This window comes from Stylophora pistillata, chromosome 3 (assembly GCF_964205215.1).
Source record: "Stylophora pistillata chromosome 3, jaStyPist1.2, whole genome shotgun sequence".
Taxonomy (NCBI): Eukaryota; Metazoa; Cnidaria; class Anthozoa; order Scleractinia; family Pocilloporidae; genus Stylophora; species Stylophora pistillata.
In genome coordinates this window covers 41,644,402-41,665,774 of record NC_142521.1, presented here as the reverse complement: position 1 = coordinate 41,665,774, position 21,373 = coordinate 41,644,402, and the positions used below count along the sequence as shown (strand labels likewise).

The window sequence follows — 21,373 nt, the reverse complement described above, 5'->3', positions numbered from 1 at the left end:
CATGCATGGAGACTAGGGCGGGATCACATGGTTTTCAGGGACTAGATCAGCGTCTCTTATGACTATAGAGGACAACTTCAGTATTTGACCTGTCGCTCACTGAAGCAAAACTTTCTGTGCAAGCCAATAATGGGCGCGGTCGTCGTGTAACATTTTTAGCATTGGTCTCTTAAGAGAGTATTTGAAAAAGTATCCAACTGATAAGCAAAATTTTTACAAACAGTGAGAGTCAACCGTCCTATCAATTTTTACCAAAAAACACTGAACATACATGTGCCAGCTAGGCTGCTCCTCTAATTTCCGTTACACGTCACAAGCACATTACACGAGGAGCTCTATCGACGCAGTAAGATGATGCTGTTTCGGAAGCGGCTACAACATCATCAAATTATCCTTTTTGTCCACAATTTCTACGGATATTTCAGATTCTTTTATCCGCTAATGTTGGTATTTAACACGATTCAATAAAACTACAAAGTACCGCTTTTAGTAACGTCGTCTATCAACACTTCTCGATTAACAGTTAAACGCCTTAGTGTATCAAACTAATCTGTAAATCAAATTAAGTTCTCAGGACTAATCTGTTCACAATAACAAATGATGCCTAACTCTAGGAAGTTCGTTAATGCCATCTATGCCTTTCTAAGCCTTTGGGCTTAGAAAATCATTCTCCACACTCAGATATAAAATTTCCTTTGCAGATCACACACACAAAATACAACCTTACTGTCACCCCCTAGTTAGTTGCCATTAGTCAGATCTTAAGCTCAGTAGAGCCAGCGTGGATCATTGATCAGTGGTGTAGACCCATCTGAAGCAAATCGTCTGAAAGGAATGACTGAAGGAAACACGATATTTTCCAGGTTGCGAGATACCGTGTACAAGCCCTCGGATGCTGGACCCAGTTCCTCTGTGATATTTGCATCCGTCCTTCTGTGGCAGCAAAGACCTGGTTATTATAAGAGGAAAGGAAAAGGAGTACGGTTATATTGGAACGGTATCACTCGAACTTTGTCGTAAAATTCCTAGTGAATCGTTATACGCACCTTTTGTCTTTTTGAAGCTGTTCCAATTGTTCAATACTTCAGCCGCCGCTACAACTGCAGAGAGTAGACTCGACACAAGAGCGAGGCCTAGTACGATGTAGAAGCCCCGGACGACTAGCTCCAGCGTCTGTATCCCGGATGAAGGCTCCTGGCCTTTTCTAGGTATCATATCCCCAAACCCGATTGTACTTAAAGCTGATAACATAAAAGGTGATTTATAAGTACTTTATAAATGTACAAAGAATAAACCTGGACATTTCTATTCTTGAATGGTTCAGGAATGGTAATATTCAGTGCTTTCAAGAAGTTATTCATACGGACACAGTGAGCTTTTGAATGACTGAATTAATGAACTAATGGAAGAATGATTGAATGAGCAAATGAATTCATCTGTCTGAAAGTTATGGGTAATCATCAGCCTTGGAGCCAATAAGTAATGAGCTCCTGACATAACATGGTATGTTGAAAGGACCTTTGTGCTCTGAGCTATTAGACCAATATCTCTCCTATACTTACTAACGCAAGCCTTACCTATAAAGCAGTAGTATACTCCGTCAAAGTAGCTCCAGCCCTCTGACAAATACAGCAGTCCACCTAGCATGAGAAGGACTAGGACCAAGCCAGCAGTGCTTAGCAACACTTTAATCTTAATGCCTTTGTTTTGTTGTAGCTGGAACTTTGAACTGATCAAAATGAAACCGTTTTCGATCAATTCGTTGATTCTCTCTCCAATTGATTTCAATGCCAACATACAGAGAGGTATTCCAAACAATGCATAAAAAACGCAAAAGAGCCGGCCGCTAAATGTAGAAGGAGCCATGTGACCATAACCTGAAATCAAAAAACTGAGCGTCAATACACAAACGAAATAGAGAGGCGCGGTGGACTCATGGTTATCATGACTCCGGATCGAGTGGTCTGGGCTCGAGCCCTGGGCAGGGACATTGCGTTGTGTTCTTCGTCAAGGCACTTTTACTCTCACAGTGTCTCATTTCACCCAGGTGTTTAAATGGGTACCGGCGAATTCAGCCGGTCAGGGGGGTAACCCTGCGATGGACTAGCATCCCATCCAGGGGAGAGTAGAATTAAATACTTCTAGTCACTTCATGCCACGAAAACTGGGGTAAAGTGCCGGCATGATAGGCCACTTGGCTCAGTAAACAGACTTTCACACTAACGTAATAGGCTAGGTATTAGCTGACTGAACGGTGTGAATAGCTGGGTATCAAAACTGACTGACGGTGAACCGGGATCATAGTTTAACGACGAACTCGCTGATTGGACCACCAAATAAATAAAAAAAAAAAAACGGTCGACCGTGCAACCGACCGACCAACTGACTGAATGACTTACCCATAAATGGACTGACTGAATACCAATCTGAATTAAAATTTTCTAACCATCCGACTGACTGTGACTGAGTGAATGACCGAATAAGGGACCGGTCTTTATTTTTTGCTTGAGAGGGGTGGGGGGGGGTGTAAGTTATCGGATGAAATTTACCTGATCCTCCATTTGGCTCTATAATATTCAGTTAATAACCCATTTCCGAATTACCCTTGGCCTCTTTTTCATAACGAGGCCCGGTGCTCAACCATTCTTGTGAAAATGAGTTTAATTTGCACGTGAATGAAAACTTATTATCATATGAAAGGATGAGCACCAAGACTCGTTTTGAAAATTAGGCCAAGGGTAATTCGGAAATGGGCTATTGGGGTCAGTTTTCTATAGACTCCACTTAATAATATGTTGGCGAAGACCGTTTCCCCTTCTGTTCACCCTGAAAACCATAGGATCCCCGGCTTTTAAAAGAAGCCTCTATTCCTCCCTTCCCCACTCCCAGGGGATAAACAATGACTTATTCCCAAGGGACTGACTTTGACTGGCTTACGATTTGATTGGCTAGCTGACCAACTGACTGACTTTCAAACTGACGTACCAATTTGCCTCTTGGTGGTCTATCGAGAGGCCGATCGATCATAAAAGTGAATTGGTGATTGAACAATTTACTGTTACTAAAAGTACTATAATCTTGACATCGAATGCAAGACTGTAACTGTCGTTTAAGCATTCTCCAATTCTCTCCCAATACTGAAATCCAACGGTCAATGAAAAGAATGATAAACTTGAGAAACTTGAATGATCAAAGCAACATAAGTATTCACGCGCCCGAAATAGATTACCAGCGGGCTATTTTAACAATTTGAAAGCAAAAACTAAGGAAGAGAGTGAGACAAATGAGCTAACGAATGAGCTTTAGACATAATGTGGAATTCTTAGTGTTGTCTACTTAGCTTGTTTCAAACATAACCTCTGCAATCAGTAGTACTTGTTCTGAAAGTGGGCCTCGCGATTTCAAACTAGCACGCCCGCTTCTGGTAGTTTTAAAGAGAATAACTCAATTTGTGCTTCTTTCTTCCGAATTGTAAACAACCGCGTAGACAGGAAGTTTTCAGAGTAATGTATACCCACGGGATCCTTCGAAAACCCTTAAAAGTAATCATATGGGTGTTAAGCTATCTCTGTAGCTGAAAACTGATAATGAAAACATTAGACCTTACCGATTGTGGTTATAACACTCGATGAGAAATAAAGGGAAGCGTAAAACGTCCATTGATAGCTTGACGCTCTTTGGTGATGATCTTCATAAAATTTATGAAGCTTGTTCACTAAATCGTCAAATTCCCCTTTCGACATATTCACACTTAAGTTTGTTCGCATTTTTTCCAAAGTTGCTTCGTCGGCCTCCTCTTCCATGACACGTTCGTGTTGGTCTGTGCCTTCAAGGACTTGAAAAACTGCAGCGCCAATTAATAAAAACAAACCAACCAAAGTGAAGCGAATCAAAATATCTCTTGTACCAGCTTTCATTGTTCGAGACACTGGAAAGAACGTTCGTTCGCCTTGGAAGAAGCGACCACTTTAGCTAAATAAGCGACTGTAGAAATTGATGTCACACCCAAGTCGTACGCGAGAAGTTTCGCCAGCTAGGTTTTCGGATTTAATTTCATGCTGAATGACGATTATAAATGAGTCACAGTTGCCTATTTTGCTTTTTTAATTTATTTTTCTTCCTAGAGAGAGTTCAGTTGTTTTTTGACCACAGACCAATCGCTATAAGTTTTCAATTAATTAACCACGCTTAAGATTCGCATAGAATCTCGTCACCGGAGTTACAATCTCGATTAAAAGTGTAAACACATTAGACTTCTGTCTCTAAGAAGCAGTTTAATGTTTACAAGTTAACATTATTCTTGAATGAAATCTCAAGCTATGTTGTTGAAAACTGTTGATTGCGTGAAGGGCTATAATTCCCCCAAACATCATGAAATATTCACTGTTTTCATTAAGAGATTCCATTGTCGGCACTTTCAGTACTTTCGTTTCAGACCTTTTACAAAGACTGAGGAAGATTATCATAGTATCTTGCAACGATCACCAAACCGTCAAAGGCAAACCACGCAATTAGTTACCACAATTTTCTTATTTCATCACCTTGGCTGATTAGCTAGCTGAAATAAAAACAAAACCTCATTCATAAAATACTTTTTCCTACAAAAATACGTGTTATAAAAGGTTTCTTACGAATGAAGTCTCTTATTTCGCTGTTTAGCTTCATTCCATCTCACGAAATTTTTCGGCTAAAGTATAAACAAAAATAGTCTTTTAGAAAGCGGGAACTTTCTCAGTTCACCTTTAAGTTAAATTGAAGTTAAGATACACAAATTTTCCTTTGCAAGGACCTATTAATTAAACTAAGAGACCCTGTCCACACGTATCCGGATATTTTCGAAAACGGAGATTTTTTTCTCCGTTTGCACCTCCCGTCCCCACGTAAACGACGTTTTTGGCGACAAAAACGGAGATTTTTGAATACGTTCTCCAGACTGTAGATTTTTAAAAACGGAGATTTATCGTATTCGTGTAGACGGTCGAAAACAAAGGTTTTCGAATACGATGACGTCAAAGTTAGGGTCCAGTGCACTCGGCCACAAATTATCATTAACATTGCGGCGATCAACCCAATGTTAGTTTCACCCTTACTTGGCCTTATCTCGAGTTTTATTACCCTTCTACAACTACAGGTCGCCTACACAAACCTACAGGGTGACTATGCAAGGAGAAAGCTTGGTATTATGCGTCTTATTTCATTTCCTGCAACCAAAACAGCGCCATTAAAACGACTAAATCGGCGAGCTTGCAGGCGGCCTCGGAGATTTTGGATAAGACCGGATCGAACCAGTGCGTGGTGGGACAACTTCGTTAACGGAATCGTCATCAACGAGGAGTAGAGGGAGAATTTTAAAATGTCAAAAGAGTCCCTCTACAAATTAGCAGGCCAGCTGAGACCATATATTGAAGGAGAGGACACCATCATGAGATCAGCCGTTGATGTGAAAAAAACAAGTGGCTCTGACATTGTACTACCTTGGTGATGATAGAAAGGATGAAAAAAACTGCCAATGCTTTCGGATTATCTCGCCAAGTTGTATCGAAAATCGTCCGGAAAGTGTGCAGAGCAATTACCCTGTACCTAGGCCCCACATATATCAAGCTCCCAGGATCTGACAGTGAAGTACAACAACACGTAAAAAACTTCCACAAAGCACATGGCTTTCCACAGTGTTTGGGTGCCATAGATGGAACCCACATTGAAATAAAGCAGCCGTCATTCTTATCACAGAGCGTATGCGCCACTAGCCTGTGCATACTCCTTATGTATTTTTCGCGTTTACATGTGGACGGGCAAATGCGATTGTATTATGGCTCGTGTGGACGCGGATGTTTTCGAATACGGAGAAAAAAATCTCCGTTTTCGAAAATATCCGGAAACGTGTGGACAGGGTCTGAGAAGCGCCACAAATGGAGTCGTCTATGGGACATCTGGAAAGAGTTCTTCAGTGACGGGAGCGGTTGCCCACAATTAAACCGCAAAGCCGTTCCGATTTGTTAGTAGCTGTTGATCGTCCTGTTCTCATTTAAGTGTTCTTTGAAATAGTATTCTTTGAAGTTTGGCAGCTACGAGCACTTCTCCAATGTTAAGCCATTCAATAGATCGTTTTAACGTGACGTCATCAAATTCCAAAATTTAAAACTAAAAGGCCACGAAAATGTTTATCCGCATCAGGCATAAAGGGGTCTAAATTCATATCTGTTTTTAACTTTTCAGCTCAATAGCGTGCTTGGTTTGGACACTAGCGCAGTTTGAGGTTCAGAGTTGTCCGATCGTGTTTTTCGAAAAATATACACTTATCTAGTGATTTTTAGCCTTTTCAGGAATTTAAGTGTTAGGAAAAGTGCTTGTGTTAATATTTGTTGGTTCAGTGGACTAGACAGCTCAAGTAAGTCCCAGATGTATATACTATTTTCCGTCCGCCTTGTTGGTGCACTAAAGAGGTGCACCGACATGGTGGCTCCGTACTTAAATTTGCGCAAAACAATTCGAACAATATCTAAGGTTTGGAAAAAAGAGAAAGCCCAAGACTCGAAGGAGTGTCTTCCTTACTATTTCCTAAAAAATTAAAATTTCTTGACCTTATCCACTGAATAGTTTTGGATTTATTTTTTCGTTGCGAAGAGTGAAAATGATCTATTCTTGCTGATGGATTTTGGAAGCCACTTCTTGTTCAGTTCCAGGCTCCACTGCAATGATGTTTTGCTGGGTTAACGGTTGTTGTTGCTCCTGTTTCTAGTTCTTTCGTGAAGGTTTTTGAGGATGCTTTTTCCATCCGAGTGGCCAGTCTGTCCCAGGCTCTCAATCGAGCGACCGAGCGGTTATTCCCCCTTCCTTGATTTCTCGATCCGCTGAATTGTGCGCATCAATGATGACGCTGGTGTCACAGTCTTGCCATTGAACGCCTGGAACGAGCCATACCTTCGACGAAACTGAAAATGTGCGAGGTCGACAAGTCGTGGTTACAAAGTCGCATCGAAAGCTGAATCATCCAAAAATACCAGAGAAGATTATGTGCTCATCTCACAAATTCCTTCATCCCCCTCCCCCCCCCCCCTTCGGCTGCTCCGCGGAATTCTTGGGAAAGGGTCCTCAGCTCGCCTTGCCATATTCTAACTCTATTTCAGACCAAAGTGTATCATTTCCCACATCCGTTTTCAGGCCTGGACCTGCTTCTGAACGGCACATTTGGTTTCCGAATCACACCTTGTTAAGCTTTGCATTAGTGCCTAAAATTCAATCTCTGACAAAATACACACGAAAGATTCAGCTTTTGTTTTACCTTTTGGACTGGTTGCACTACTCTCTCTCTCTCCCTCTCTCTCTCTCTCTCTGTTTCTATTTGGAGTTAAAAAGACAAGTACGTTTATTCGCTCTTGTGGAGTTTCAAAGTGGTCAATAGCTATGCCGTTTTCAGACCGTACCCTTTTAACAGAGCGGCACAAAGCTGATATACACAAATCGACATAGAAAGAGTACTAGAATAATGGTTGACGTCAAATTACATGACTTAAAATTGTTCCTTTTTTTGATATTTTCAGATTTCGCTGCTGTAAGCAACATTTCTATGGGGACACTAAATATTATAAATCTGCAAGCCACTCCGGACAGAGTAGATAGATGCGAAACGTTTACCACGAACTTGATAGCAATAAGTTTCCGTAAAGTTACTCTTACAAATGGTATATTCTAAGAGCACGGCTTAAACTTTATTTTCTACTTTTTATTCAATTTTTATCATTTATTTTATTTTTTTCATTTTTAGTCTTTTCAGGCTAAGACAAATTCGCTTTTTTTATTGATGGGACATTTTCAAGGAACATTCAGTAACCATTGTTACTTCCTGAAGATTATAAGCATAATTTTCATTACATCACAGATAGTTTGATACACGACTAGGTGCTTTTTTGCTTGAATTGTTTATATTGAAAGTACGGGAAAATTCCCTTCTACTTGCTGTTTGAAACTCTGAACGACATCACTTCCGGCGCAAAAAAGTTATATTTGAATCATGCGTCATTGCATCACCGAGCAAATTTGATCACATGCTCGTTTATGTCCAATCAGAAAGCGCAGAAATGGAACGGGGAAGTCCCTTGGTCGGGCGGAATGGAGACTATAAACTGAACCGATTCTTTCGGTTTTCACATGTGTTGGTGGAAAATTTCAGTTGTGTCTATATTCTAAAAGTTGACAAGAGAAAGAAAATCTAACAGTTTTAAGGATAAAAGGCTGACAAAGTTATCAGGTGGGCGGATTTCTCTTATTTTGGCATCTTTGTAGCTTGTCTTCGTTATATATCTTGTTTTCTTTGCTTTCTCATGTCATTTGAATCAATAGTACCCTTTGAGGAAATTATTCTCCAATATTGGCTGTTTGTAGAGCGAAATGGCTGAAGCTCATTGAACTCTGAAACATTTTTTTACAGCCGTACGGCACGCTCAAACGTGAAAGCCTCATGCTAATATGATTTCAGCCTCGAAAATGTTAGACTTTAATCGTAAGCGAAGTGCGCTTATGTAGTTGCCTTCGTGCATGTCTTAGTCACGATCAGTGCTAAAACATGTGCTTAATCAGCATGTTGATAAGATTTTTTCGTATCCTTTTTCTCACTCTTCTTAGCCTTGTTCAATGTGTCGTATCTTATACTGTAACTACTATGTTGAAAAGGACGCTGACTGATCAGGGTAATTAGCGCTCTCATGTCTTGTGACAAACTGATCATGATACATACATGATAAACCTTGGATGGTTCCTGTTGTATTAAAGTTAAATTTGAACCCCATTTCGCCATTAAATGTGTGTTTTATGAGGCATTTTCAGTGATGTAAGGGCAACGTAACTTGATACGTTTGCAACATCTAGCTACTAAACGTAAATGAATACATGGACATAAATACATGTACATGTTGTAGTTTGAAATAATTTCAGGGCTAAATAAATACAAAAAAGTTTAGTTTGTGTTATTCTTTGCTCAAAAGCTACTGCAAGGTACTCTGAATAAAGGAGAAGAGAAAACTAACAAGTTTAAAATCACTTTTACTTAACTTTAAGTTAATTTTCATCTACATGTCTGTAGTTATGTTAATTTGGTTTAATGGTCCTACGAGATACAGCCTTTACTAAATACGTTTACAATGATAGAATGCTTATTTCTTGTTCCAAATTAAGTAATGGAGTCCAAAACTTATTATGATCATGTTTGTGAGGTTGTAATTAAGAAACAACTGGATCTTCAATGTAATCTTGATTACTAGGAGGTTTGCTCATAAACAGTGATAAGAAGCATGTGTATTGATTGACTGATGAGTTTTTCACATCATATCTTGCTCTGATCATTTGGTAAATTGTGAATATAAGCTCTATTTTACAAAGTGGAACATGTATCTGACCAAATATTTCAAGGTTACTGAAAAAATGCAGATAAATTATGGAAAATGCAGTTATGCAGATAAACATGTATAGTTAGAACTCTCTTCTTTTTTTTTTTCCTACTTTTTCTCTTTCTCGTTGTTGTATTTTTAGTAGAATAAGTGTGAATAAAAGAATGATTGAAAAGAATGAATGAATAAAGTAATACATTCATATGATAGATTTTCTCCTCGGTCACAGTGAATTCTGTTTTACAATCCCTTAACTTTGTCTCTGGGTTTCTTTGACAATTCACTTTTCTTTAGATATAACAACTCGTTAACTGTGACTTAAAGAAGTTTCATTACTTATTTAAAATGGTGTTGCCATTTTTTAGAACTAGCAAATAGAGATACATCAAAATTGTAGGAGCCTCATTTCTACCAGTTGCTACCATGGCAACCAACTCGGAAAGGCAGATTGGTGAAACTCTTACGGACAGTTTTGTGATGGATCTCCTGACACCAGGATATCTACCTGACATCTCAGCATTGCAGGTGCCCACAGCATCATACCAAGGTAACTTAGTTCTCCAGCGTTATGCATTACTGTTTGTAGTAACATAAATCCTCAGAATTTGAATCATTCTTTGTTTCTCAGTTATCCAAACTAGTTATTGCAAGTGTTGACATCCTCTAATATTTGTAACAAAATTGTCCCTGGGAAAGTGGCTTGGTGTGGATAGGAGATTAAACCCAAATGTACTTTTATAACAAAATCAGAGACTTGTTTGATAATTGTGCCAAACTTGAAGAGACTTGAATTTCAATTTGAATTTAGTTTAAGTTTGTCATTTTCAATAGGAATCAGTTGTAGTAAAGGTATAGTATATGCAGAAGCAGTTCAGTTTATTTACTCGCTCTATTTTAATGAAACAATTTTTAAAGAGGGTGTGAAAAACATTCTAGAAAAATATTGATACTAATATGTTACATCTAAGTATTGCAACTTTTTTCATCATGCATTTTCATAGGACCTTATATGGAAATTCTTGAACAACCTAAACAGGTGAGCACGGTATTGTTATCGTAACATTTGGGCTGAGCAATCTCAGACCTCTGATTAAATTAAATCTTTGATTTTGAGAGATAAACTGACTTCTCTTTGGTTGAGTTGGCCTTACTGTTACCCTGAGATATTCATCACTTGCCTGAGTGGTAACCAATTCTATTAAAGTAGATGACTCTACCTAGAGATTGAAAACTAAGTAGTGCCACTAGTCTTACAACCAGTAACGTCTTTTTTTGGAACAACTGACTAATCTCTTCTTGCAGACCAAATGAAAACCTTCAGTAGGTGAAGAAAAAGGATAAAAAAAACTTTTTACTCAACTTTGAATTTGACTTTCCCCACAATTTTTTAAAACATGTATTTAGTATTGGTCATGAAAACAATTCCTCTCACCGACATTTTCACACACTCAGATGATTACATGTGCAGGATTGACCAATACCAAACCATAATATTTGCTTTCACAGAGAGGTTTCCGTTTCCGTTATCCTTGTGAGGGCCCATCTCATGGTGGTCTACCAGGGCAGTATTCTGAGAAAGGAAAAAAATCATATCCTTCTGTTCAGCTGTGTAACTACCAAGGCCCTGCGCGTATTGTGGTATCGTTAGTGACTGTAGATGAGCCTCCTATGCCTCATGCACACAGTCTGATTGGCAAGAACTCTGCTGGTGGAGTTGTAACAGTACAGATTGGCCCAGAACAAGGAATGACAGCAACGTGAGTAGTTTATGCTAAATCTTCTTCTTCCTCAGTTTTTTTAGGGGAATGTACAATATCTATAACTAGAAAATTTGAAAGGAGAATCACTGAGTCTATCAAAAGACACAGAGCTTTTTTTATGCATTGTTTGATGTATTACCACAGTTTGGAAAAACAAGATAGTGGGGTAAAGATTTAAAACTTCAAAATGTTGGATCTGACTTGAGAGAATGCTAAAAAGAAGTATTAAAGCAAAATTTTTTTTAAGCCTTTTTTTATTTAGGTCAGATCTAACACTTTAAAGTTTTAATGATGAACACTGTGTGCCCAAGGGATAAAGATTTCTTTTAAAAGGAGTGAAATTGATGTTGTGAGGAAAAAGTGGCATTCATGTTGACATATTTACACTTCATGATGGTCTTTCAAAACAGTACAAACTTTGTTTTGATTTAGCAAGCTATGCTGACTTCATTACCTTGGTGACTTTTAGGTTCCCCAATCTTGGTATTGAACACGTCACAAAGAAAATGGTTGGTAAAGTGCTCATGGATCGATATATCAAGATGCAGACACTTCACACAGCAACATTAAATGCCCTGACATCAGCAGATGGCAAAGGGTTTGATGTGACAGTATTAGGAGACCATGTCGATGGCGACAGAAGTTCTTTTGATAAACACTTGGCAGAAGCTGTGGCAGGTGTGATAGATATTTCATGAATTCTTACGATATTTTCTTGTGCTGTGAATCTGCCATTAGCTGATGTGGAATTGAAACCATTAATATGGCCCATTTTCAATATTGTTGGTGGTGAATGTGTCCTTATTGTCTGAAAAAGTGCATTTGGTAATCAGATTGTGTCGAGTGAATAATACTTTAGTGGTAGGATCTTGAAATTTAAGCATTTGAAAAGATTAAAAACAACTTGTAATGTCTTGCCAGGAAATAAAGTCTCCTGATGTTTTCATTTTTTATTCCATCAGAGGAAGAATCACAAAAGGTTCGTACCATGGTGGAAGAACAAAAGCAGAGTATGAACTTGAATGCTGTCAGGCTGTGTTTTCAAGCATTTCTTCCTGATGAGAGTGGTGCTTTTACAAAAGCTTTACACCCCTGCATCTCCAACCCAGTTTATGATTCAAGTGAGTTATGTTGACTGTTGTTTCATTTGGTTAATTAAGGCTCAGGGCCAGTTATTTAATAACAGAGTTTATTGCACGACTCGGGCAGTCAGCGGGCCAATAACTAAAATCAACCAATCAAAATGCTCCTTTGCCGGTCCAATATTCTCTAAGTATTGGACGGGGTACTGTCCCGAATGGTCCCGAACGATACCGCACTTGTGTCCCTTTGAACTTCAGTCGTATAATAAATCTCTTATTAACCAAGCTTGCTCGGGACCGTACTGGAAGAATATCAGCCCTCGGTCTTTTTTCTACAGACCTCGCTGCACTCGGTCCGTACTGTCAAGACCTCGGGCTGATATTCTCTCAGTACGGCCCTCGTGCTTGGTTAATAAGATATATTTAACCCCTATTCATTTATACCATGTTGTTAACAATCTCAACCCTTTCTCTCCCAAGATCACATTAGTAATACTCCTTTTAGTCTGCCATACAATTCCTATGATGTTTGTTTGGAGAATTCAGTATTGGATCAACCATTGACTCCCTAATTTACATTTTTCTTTATTCCTATAATTTGTCTGCTTGATATTGTATTGTTATCGTAAGGGGAAATTCTGTCTCAGTCACTTGTGAGAGTTTAAGGGTTAAGGGGAAAATATCAACGAAACCTCAAGTTTTGGCATACTGTCAAAAGAGCTCATATTAAGCACTGAAAAAAAAGATCTAATTACTTCAAAAAGCCACGGTTGAGAAACTTGCTAAAAGGTCCATCAATCATTTAAAACCTCGGTGTTTTCACAATTCTTTGGAAAACTTTAATTTGAATCTCCTCTAGAGGTCAAGAAGTTAATACGATTCACTTATTTTTGTAGAGGCCCCATCAGCCTCAAATCTAAAGATTTGCCGCATGGATCGCAACTCTGGATGTGTCTCAGGATCTGACGAGGTGTACTTGCTGTGTGATAAAGTACAAAAAGGTGAGTGTCAGATGGTGCTGCTGAGGATTTTAAAGTTCTCAGTTTTGCAAGGGTGAATTTCTAACGATACAAAAATTATATTTTTTCATTAGGCCAAAATTGACATGACATGACATCTTGCTTTGTCTTGCAGATGATATTGAGGTTATATTCTATGAAACTGAAATGGAAACTGGGAAAAAAACGTGGGAAGATCGTGGAGTGTTTGCCCCTACAGATGTTCATAGACAGGTGATTGTGAAATAGAGACTGCTGCTCTGTTATGGTAGAGCTCAAAGCTTTCTGTTAGTCACTGTAAAGAGTATGTGTGTGCCCAAAATAAAACCTCTCCAGTAACATGTAAGTAAGGCAAAGTCTGTTTATGAGCCAAGTGGCCCTTCAGGCTGGGGCTTAACTCCAGTTTCTGCAGCATGAAGCGACTAGGTGTATTTCTACTCCCCCCTGGATGGGATGCTAGTCTATTGCAGGGTTACAGAAGCACTGTGAGTCAGAGTAAAGTGTCTTAAATAATAACACAATATGATGTCTCCAGCAAGGGCAATAACCGTAAGGGCACCACGCCTCCCAATACGTAAGTAAATATTGAGTAAAATGCTAGCAACCCAGTAGCATAGATTCCCTAGAGTAAAGGTTCATGTCATTTTTGACTTGTGCTTTGTTTCCTTTTTCTTCCCACTCTCAGGTTGCAATTGTTTTCAAAACTCCTGCTTACTGGAATGTAGCTATTGAGCAACCTGTGAAGGTACAACTTGAGCTACGGCGAAAGTCTGATCAGGAGACAAGTGACCCAGTGGAATTCACTTATCAACCACAGTTGTTTGGTATGTCATGAGGTTATTTTTAGGAGAATCAGATTATTCATTGGAGGATGCCTATCCTGGTATTCTGGTTAACATGTATTTGGAAAAATATCATTTAAAGTATCGTGACATGCTCCTTAAAATTTTTATTCAAAAGTAAATTTATGAACACTTATTGGTTTCACTGAATCTTCTTCTAAGCTGAACTTAAGCTTGCTGTTATGACTTGTGGTTATTTCACTTGCCATATTGTCATCAATTTTTGAGCTTGAAACTGTCAATTTAAGTCAGTTTTGCAATTCCTACTTGGAACTTTGCATGCTTTTAGCTGGAGAGTTTCTTAGGTCCATCCTAATTTCCGGGGCAATCTCAGTCTGGCAACACCAATCAGCAGTGTTTGTCATAAATAGTAGTTGCAAAATTTACAATCAGTGATAATTATTTCATTTTCTGATCAGACAAAGAGCAAATTGGTGCCAAAAGGCGAAAGAAGATCCCGCATTTCTCTGACTACTTTGGTGGTGGTGGGCCAGGAGGGGGCCCTGGCATGGGTGGGGCAGGAGGAGGTGGTGGTGGCGGCTTTAATTTTGGTTTTGGTAGCTTCGTAGCACAACCTATGGGCTTTTTAGCCTTTAATACAAACTCAGGAACTTCTCAGTCAGGCAATCAAGGTAAACAATTCATTCATCATTGTTCGTTGTAATGTTTAATAGTGTCCAATAAATTTCATAGTGCCTTGTATTTTGCTCAGTTATATTTCAGGGGTATCAAAGGAAAAAAAAGAAGGATTTTTTTTTTTTGTATATAAATTATGATTTTGTCTGTGCTCTATATTGGGACGAACACTTAGCACATGTGAAGCTTATCTGTCGTAGTCAATGAACAGAAAAGTGAAATGAAAAAAAAATCACAATTTTGATTTGTAGCAATTAAGTACTATACATTTTGTTCAAAGTTACATAAGTAGGCATTTTTTTTTTTTAAGATCACAAGACCAACAGTATTCATTTGGTTAAATGTTATCATGAAGTATAGTTTTGGATGATTAGTCATTACAAAACAGTTCCTGCTATATTATGGCCATTGAATTGAATAACTGATACATCTTTTTATTTATAAATTTTGTAGGAGATGGAAGCTCATCACGACAGACACAGTTAAATTCTACTGGACAGACAAATGCAGCTGGACAGTCGCAAGAAGCAGGTTAGTCTGACTTTTGTTTGTTGTTCAATAAATTAATGGTTCATGCATACATGTGTTAATCTCATTCAAAAAGAGAAGCTGAAGAAATAGGATAATCATTTAAAGAAGGATGTTTGTTTGGCACGAGTACATGACTCAGAAAAAAATCTAAGTCTTATTCACCGAATGGGGCCCAAGGCGTCTAGATCTTGATATTCAAGTCTCTACTGCTGAGGTGCGGAGAAGTCATTGATGAGCTTGGCTGTGTACGTGGTTTACTGATCTTTGCTGTATGATGGGAGTTTGACACGTTTGAACCTAAGTACTCTGTATATGGCTTAGCTCGCCAGAGGTCTTTGTAGCTTAGTTGTAGAGAATGTGAGCAAAACGTCTGAAGATTTGGGGTGACATTCCCCCAAAGGTACTCAAAATAACAACTTTGGTTACTTGATAACCAAGCTTTTACGCAGATGTATCGTCTTTGTTATTCTAACTTCTTGCTGCTGTTACTACAGATCTCAGAGAATTAGCATGGAATCTTGCCGAGAAATCATCAGCTGCCATGCGCGATTTTGCTGCCACTGGTGACGTGCGGTATTTACTTGCTGTTCAGAGGGATTTAACCGCTGTGCAAGATGACAATGGTGACACGTACGTACGATCACTTATCAAAAGGCTGAGAAATAATAACAAAGTTTCGAGTACCACAGTTCATTTCCAGCATATCTACTGACATTTGACCCTGTTGTCGTCTTTGTTACAGATCCCTTCACCTTGCTGTGTTAAATGCTCGCCAAGAAGTTGTCCAGTGTTTGTTAGATATCATGGCTGGCCTGCCAGAGTCATTTGTCAGTGAATACAATTTCCTGAGACAAGTGAGTCATATTGCGTCATCCTTAAGTAGTGATCTGAATTTGTTTTAATCAACTTTCTCCAGTCATATACTCTTTCCAACTGACATGATTTTTGAGTTATGGAGAACAAATTGGTCTAGTGAGCCTTTCAGGGGATAAAAGGAGTAGATTCGTACTCCATGACTATTGCAAAATGCAAGTATCCTCATTTTGAGCTCCCTGGTAGATTCGATTTCCATATCCTCTGCATACTTCGTATAACTTTCCATACCAGTTTTGTCTCTTTCTCTGCTCTGTTACGTCCTCCTCGAAAGATGAGTTCAATTGCTGGCAGCTTGATTTTGTAGGTTGTTCATGGTTCCCTATTTGAGATCTCTACTTGTTCTTTTTTCACAGACCCCTCTTCATCTCGCCGCTATCACTAAGCAACCGCGCATGTTGGACTGCCTGTTAAGAGCCAGGGCAAATGCTAGATCACGTGATCGTCATGGAAACACCGCTGTGCACATTGCATGCATGCACGGAGATGCTGTCTGTCTGAAAGCAATGTTGAACTATAATGTGTCAAAAACTGTTCTTAACTGGCAGAATTACCAAGGTGAGAATTGACCAAAGAATCAGTTTTATCTAAGGCTTATTGGAAGACGTAGGGGATCTCATCATCATCATCATCATGTTTATTTGTTCAAGCAGGTTGAATTTATTGGCAACTGTATAAGCTGATGTAGACCTACTGTTTTCCCACCCAACCCACCCCAGGGAAGGACATCCAGCACACAGTAATCTCGTGCGTGGGAAATTAACGTCTTTTACCCCTTACCCTTTAAGAGACGGGACCTCCGGCTTTACGTCCTATCCGAGAAGACGAAACAATGTGAGTGAAGTGTCTTGCTTAAGGACTCAACGTTAAGCCCCAGCCAGAACTTGAACCCGGGCCGTTTAACCCAGAGCCCAGCGCACTGACCACTGGACTACTCACGCCTCAAGTTTCTTAGTGTTGGTCATGACTTATCTTGCTTCGCGCTTTCTGTTTTGAATACGTGATTTGCGTCCCCTTTTTCGAATGAGATAATCCCTAGAACAAGGGTAGGTTAGTAAAGGATTACATTTAAATTACTAATGAGTTAAACTGTTTTCAGGCCTAACGCCAGTGCATCTAGCAGTGTTAGCGGGCAGTAAAGACGTCCTTAAACTGCTGAATTCTGCAGGAGCCAACATGAGCGCTCAGGTATTTTATCACTTTCAGCTTTCTTATGTTAAACAACTTGGTTCCACAATCAACCGCGAGAAAAATTCCTAAAAATCTCAAGTTAATGATATTTGTTGCTTAGGGATTTCATTGTCATAAGAATGGCGGCATCTGTTTTTTTAGCAAGTCCATTGAAAATGGCAAGTTTTTGTTTGGGAAGATAAGTATTTATCCTTTGTAATCTTAGCAATAATTTATTTTGTCACTGTTTAGGATGGCACTAGTGGTAAGACACCACTTCATCATGCAGTTGAACAAGACAATCTGGCCGTGGCTGGATTTCTCATTCTTGAGGTAAACAACATGATCAGGTCCTTATCATCTTGGGCCTTTTTACAATCGAGTAATGAAACACATTATGGATTTTCAGTAGATACGTTAGATTCACTCTACTGCCCGATTTTTCCAGTAAACTTGCGCCACCCTTTCAGTCAATCAGTTGCAAAGCAAAAACCAATCGCGACGTCCTCACTCGTATTTTTTCCGCGCTTCAGGCCGCGAAAATCCATTTAGTGTGACTCTGATTGGTTGCTTAAGATATTACCATCGTTTTGATTGGTTTCTTGATTACGTTGATTTTGGTTTTACGTCTTTGACGTATGAGGTCTTAGGCTCCTTTCGCGTACCAAAATTAGTTTTGATGGCAAGGATTTTTATAAACATATAATTAATGTCTTACATTCTCATCAGGCAAACTGTGACGTCGACGCTGTTACACTCGATGGAAACACACCGCTGCACGTTGCTGCAGCCAGTGGGCTCAAGGGCCAGACAGCGCTGTTAGTTGCCGCTGGGGCTGATACAACAGTACAGAACAGCGACGACGAAATACCTTTTGACTTGGCAAATGTAGCTGAGGTAAGTCTCTTAAGAAGCAGTTTTCGCCCAAGTTTTTACTCTCCATATTTTGCCCTTTCACGGAGTAAGGTTAAGAAAAAAACGACTCTCGAAAGAAAGTATATCTGGCTCTTTCTAAGCCTAGCTCACATTAATGCCTGAACGCTTGGTGTCCTTCTAGGTTCAGGAAATCCTGGATGACGATGAAACACTAAGTACGGATCCTTCCCAAGACGATGGTGAGTTTTTTTCCCTTTAAATCTTGCATTGAGTAAAATGCAGATAAAGGTACACGAGAAAGGTTTCCTGGGCAGCGCTGACATATAGCTGACGTAGTGCAGACACAGGTCTTTCCTCTTGTCCAAAAAATTACGGCTTTATGTGGTGACTTCAACTATTAAGTTTCTCTTTCTTTGCTTCTAGATTTAACACGTGGATTAACTGGCCTTGCGCTCGGACAAGGTACGATATTATGTTACATTCTGAAGCCATCAGGGGTTGCGACTTTCATGTCTAAGAGCTTTTAAAATTTACTTAAAATCTTCAGGTAACTGAGCAGCGAGAGGGTTTGCGGCAAAAGGCAAATTGCAAGAAAGAATTAGAATAGACTTGCGTTCGGTCGAGAAAGGATATTATAGTACATACTGAAGCCATCGGAGTTTGCGACTTTCATGTCGAAGAGCTTAAAATTTACTAATGTTAAGGTGTAAAGGGCGAAGGATTAAACTTGCTCATTTTTTTTTTAACCCTTCAACAGGTGATATGGATAAACTGGATCCTTACGTCAGACGAAAAATGGCTCAAAAACTAGATCCCACCACTGGAGGTGGAGCGGACTGGCGTGAATTGGGAAGGAGACTGGGACTAGGGACATTGGAGAATGCGTTCGCAATTCACTCAAGTCCAACTACACAGGTGTTGGCTCAATATGAGGTGAGCATGCGTAAAAACGTACAGGAAATCCTCACTTTATTGTCGATTAGGGAAGAGAGGCTTGCTTCAGAATAAAAGAGCTTCAATTGTGACATTAAGCAGAGTATTGAGTTCTTGAAAAAGGAAGGAAATTTGCAAACCAATTTCCAAGACCTAGAAAAACTATGGAATATAGATGAAGTCCTGAAGAAAGGGAAGTGGGATGGAGCTTCTGCTAGCTTGAGCAACTGCTTGATTGCTGGGGGAGATCTGTGCATGATCACTGAAGTTCACGTTAATCAATTTCTAGAGCCGACTGAATTGTTCTGGGTGCGTTTTGAGAATTTTCAAGCCTTTTTGTTCGGACAAATTGCGTTGTCGTTACTTGTTGTTCGTCACAGGACTGCTTCATGGCTTGATAGGGTTCCTGCTCGGGCCATGTGATTTGCGTCGTGGCATCAAGTCTGGGAAACGAAAGTAATGTTTTCAAAAAAATCTTTACGAGCTCAGCTAGGGAACAATATGTTGGTTAGTGAACTTTATCGAGCTCGATGTATTGGATGTTTTGTATTGGCGACTGTACTTAACCGCAGAAAGCAAGTTTGTTATTTTGAGCTCGCCGCTCTAAACCACCTTGTGCCTCGGTGGGTTGGGCGTTTGATAAGTGTAAAGGATGCTGGCTCGCTTAGCTCAAAATTGCGAGAGTTCTACTATTATGTCATGAAATGTGAAGTACAGCCATCAAAGGTGATCAATCTTTTGGGTTTGTTCTTCTCTCCCCAGGCTGCTGATGGCAACATCAAAACTCTACGGCAGGTTCTTTACGACATGCGCAGAGGAGATGTACTCGAGATACTCGATGGGCGGCAAGACTCAGGGTTTGATTCCGGTCTTGGTTCCCAGTCCTTATCGGCCAGCAGATCGGAAGGTGAGATTCGCTTTGTTTGTACTTGTGATTAAATCAGTCCATCTTCCGCCCGTCCGTCGTCCAGTTAGTCACTCAATCAGTTAAGTTTATCGCAGAGTCAGTCAGTCAGACTGTCAGTAGACGATGAGTCAGTCAGGTGGCCAAACTGTGATTCAGGGGGGGATAGTCAGGCAGTCGGTCGCTCAGTTAGTCAGTCGCTCAGTTGATTAGCCCGCGCGTGTGGTCAGTGAATCATCCAGCTGGACATTTATTCAGTCAATCAGACAGTGAGGCGGTGGAAAATCACCAGTGTGTTTCATATATTCTTTATTTAGCCTCTCCTCCAAATAATAAATCTTTTTTTTTACTATTTTCAGAATTATTTTCGTACGATGAAGGCTTTTCAAAAGGATCTTCTAGTTCTTCATTCCAGAAAGGAGCAACGAGTCTTGAACCCACGCGAAAGGCTGGAAATTTACAACCCATCAGGAGACACCAAGATGTGTTTTAACTCGAGAAATTGTGTAAAAAAAAAAATAACAATACACCTAGATTAGAGCCATATTTAGGGTTGTGTAAAGACAGTACATGACAGTTTTACCAAAACGTACAGATGAGGACTGTGAGGCACTGCCCTGAAGGTCAAGACAGCGTGACAGATGTAGATCTGGTATCTTTTTTGCGTTACGTGACTTAAAGTGAATTTCTCGGTGTGTCTGAGGTCAGCTATCAATCGAATGAGATCTACAGCTACTTGTGGAAAGGGTCGATGGAACTGTTGATAGAATAACCCTTTCAACTCCTATGGTCGCGTTGAACTTTCCAACTGCAAGAGTTTTCCGGCGTCTGACGGAAATTATAGGTAATGGGTCTAGTGTAAGATTGTAGGCCATTTAGTTAGAGTGCTGAATCATAGTATACTTCAGATGAATCGTGTTATTAGAAATTATCACATATATATACTATTTTTTCCTTATGCAATCGGTGTTATTTCTACAATACTTGGTAGGGTTTTTAAGAAGTTATCGCTTTGTGGCTTGAAAAGCCAACTCAATCATGTCTTGTACGAATTAGGTTTCGTTTTTAGCTAATATTTACTTATTCGTCAATAATTTGTAGCCACTAGTTCGTTTTGTAACCACATTTCTCACAGGTGGATTATTTGAGATTGTGAAGGAAGCGAGAAGGCTGGTAACCAGGTTTTGATAGCGTAGGAGACTCTGTCATGGTTTATTTGCGTTAAGTCTCGTAGAGCGGCCACTATCAGCGGCTACTTCGTTATTGTCTTCATGGCATATGGAATAATTTGCTCGTATTCTTTCAGTTGTAAATTACTGCAATTATTGAGCTTCTGTTCAAATCTTTATTGACGAAATTCAATAAAACATATTAAAATAAGTATT

At 39.6% G+C, this 21,373-nt stretch overlaps 2 protein-coding genes across 3 annotated transcripts; one reads left to right on the top strand and one right to left on the bottom strand.

The window, feature by feature from the left end:
• Positions 1-623: 623 nt before the first annotated feature.
• LOC111328913 (potassium channel subfamily K member 15) lies at positions 624-4,064 on the bottom strand. The gene is made up of 4 exons (XM_022933452.2): positions 3,608-4,064; positions 1,578-1,877; positions 1,047-1,241; positions 624-949 (listed from the first exon to the last, which is right to left on the bottom strand). The coding sequence occupies exons 1-4, from the start codon at positions 3,915-3,917 to the stop codon at positions 768-770; spliced, it is 987 nt and encodes a 328-aa protein (XP_022789187.2). The 5' UTR covers positions 3,918-4,064; the 3' UTR covers positions 624-767.
• A 4,042-nt stretch (positions 4,065-8,106) lies between these two features.
• Positions 8,107-21,368, top strand: LOC111328927 (nuclear factor NF-kappa-B p105 subunit). 2 transcript variants are annotated; one of them, XM_022933475.2, is made up of 22 exons: positions 8,107-8,248; positions 9,749-9,930; positions 10,385-10,419; positions 10,890-11,140; positions 11,613-11,821; positions 12,106-12,264; positions 13,122-13,226; positions 13,360-13,457; positions 13,909-14,047; positions 14,485-14,697; positions 15,155-15,232; positions 15,727-15,862; positions 15,975-16,086; positions 16,462-16,663; positions 17,205-17,293; positions 17,528-17,608; positions 18,005-18,172; positions 18,333-18,390; positions 18,575-18,613; positions 18,909-19,084; positions 19,847-19,991; positions 20,348-21,368. In XM_022933475.2, exons 2-22 carry the CDS (start codon positions 9,807-9,809, stop codon positions 20,479-20,481), a joined length of 2,751 nt encoding a protein of 916 aa, XP_022789210.1. In that variant the 5' UTR covers positions 8,107-8,248; positions 9,749-9,806; the 3' UTR covers positions 20,482-21,368. The 2 variants fall into 2 exon arrangements, with proteins under 2 accessions (XP_022789210.1, XP_022789211.1); XM_022933476.2 differs by having other exon boundaries at positions 8,109-8,248; positions 9,781-9,930.
• The last annotated feature ends 5 nt before the right edge of the window (positions 21,369-21,373 follow it).

What these genes read in the sequence shown, in the direction of transcription:
- LOC111328913 (XM_022933452.2), bottom strand. Translation starts at nt 3,917, where the DNA reads ATGAAAGCTGGTACAAGAGATATTTTGATTCGCTTCACTTTGGTTGGT. An exon ending in AGTATACTACTGCTTTATAG is followed by an intron (nt 1,242 to 1,577) that starts GTAAGGCTTGCG and finishes TTATGTTATCAG; the next exon opens with CTTTAAGTACAATCGGGTTT. An exon ending in CAGCTTCAAAAAGACAAAAG is followed by an intron (nt 950 to 1,046) that starts GTGCGTATAACG and finishes TATAATAACCAG; the next exon opens with GTCTTTGCTGCCACAGAAGG.
- LOC111328927 (XM_022933475.2), top strand. Translation starts at nt 9,807, where the DNA reads ATGGCAACCAACTCGGAAAGGCAGATTGGTGAAACTCTTACGGACAGT. An exon ending in CTTGGCAGAAGCTGTGGCAG is followed by an intron (nt 11,822 to 12,105) that starts GTGTGATAGATA and finishes TTATTCCATCAG; the next exon opens with AGGAAGAATCACAAAAGGTT. An exon ending in GGATCCTTCCCAAGACGATG is followed by an intron (nt 18,391 to 18,574) that starts GTGAGTTTTTTT and finishes CTTTGCTTCTAG; the next exon opens with ATTTAACACGTGGATTAACT.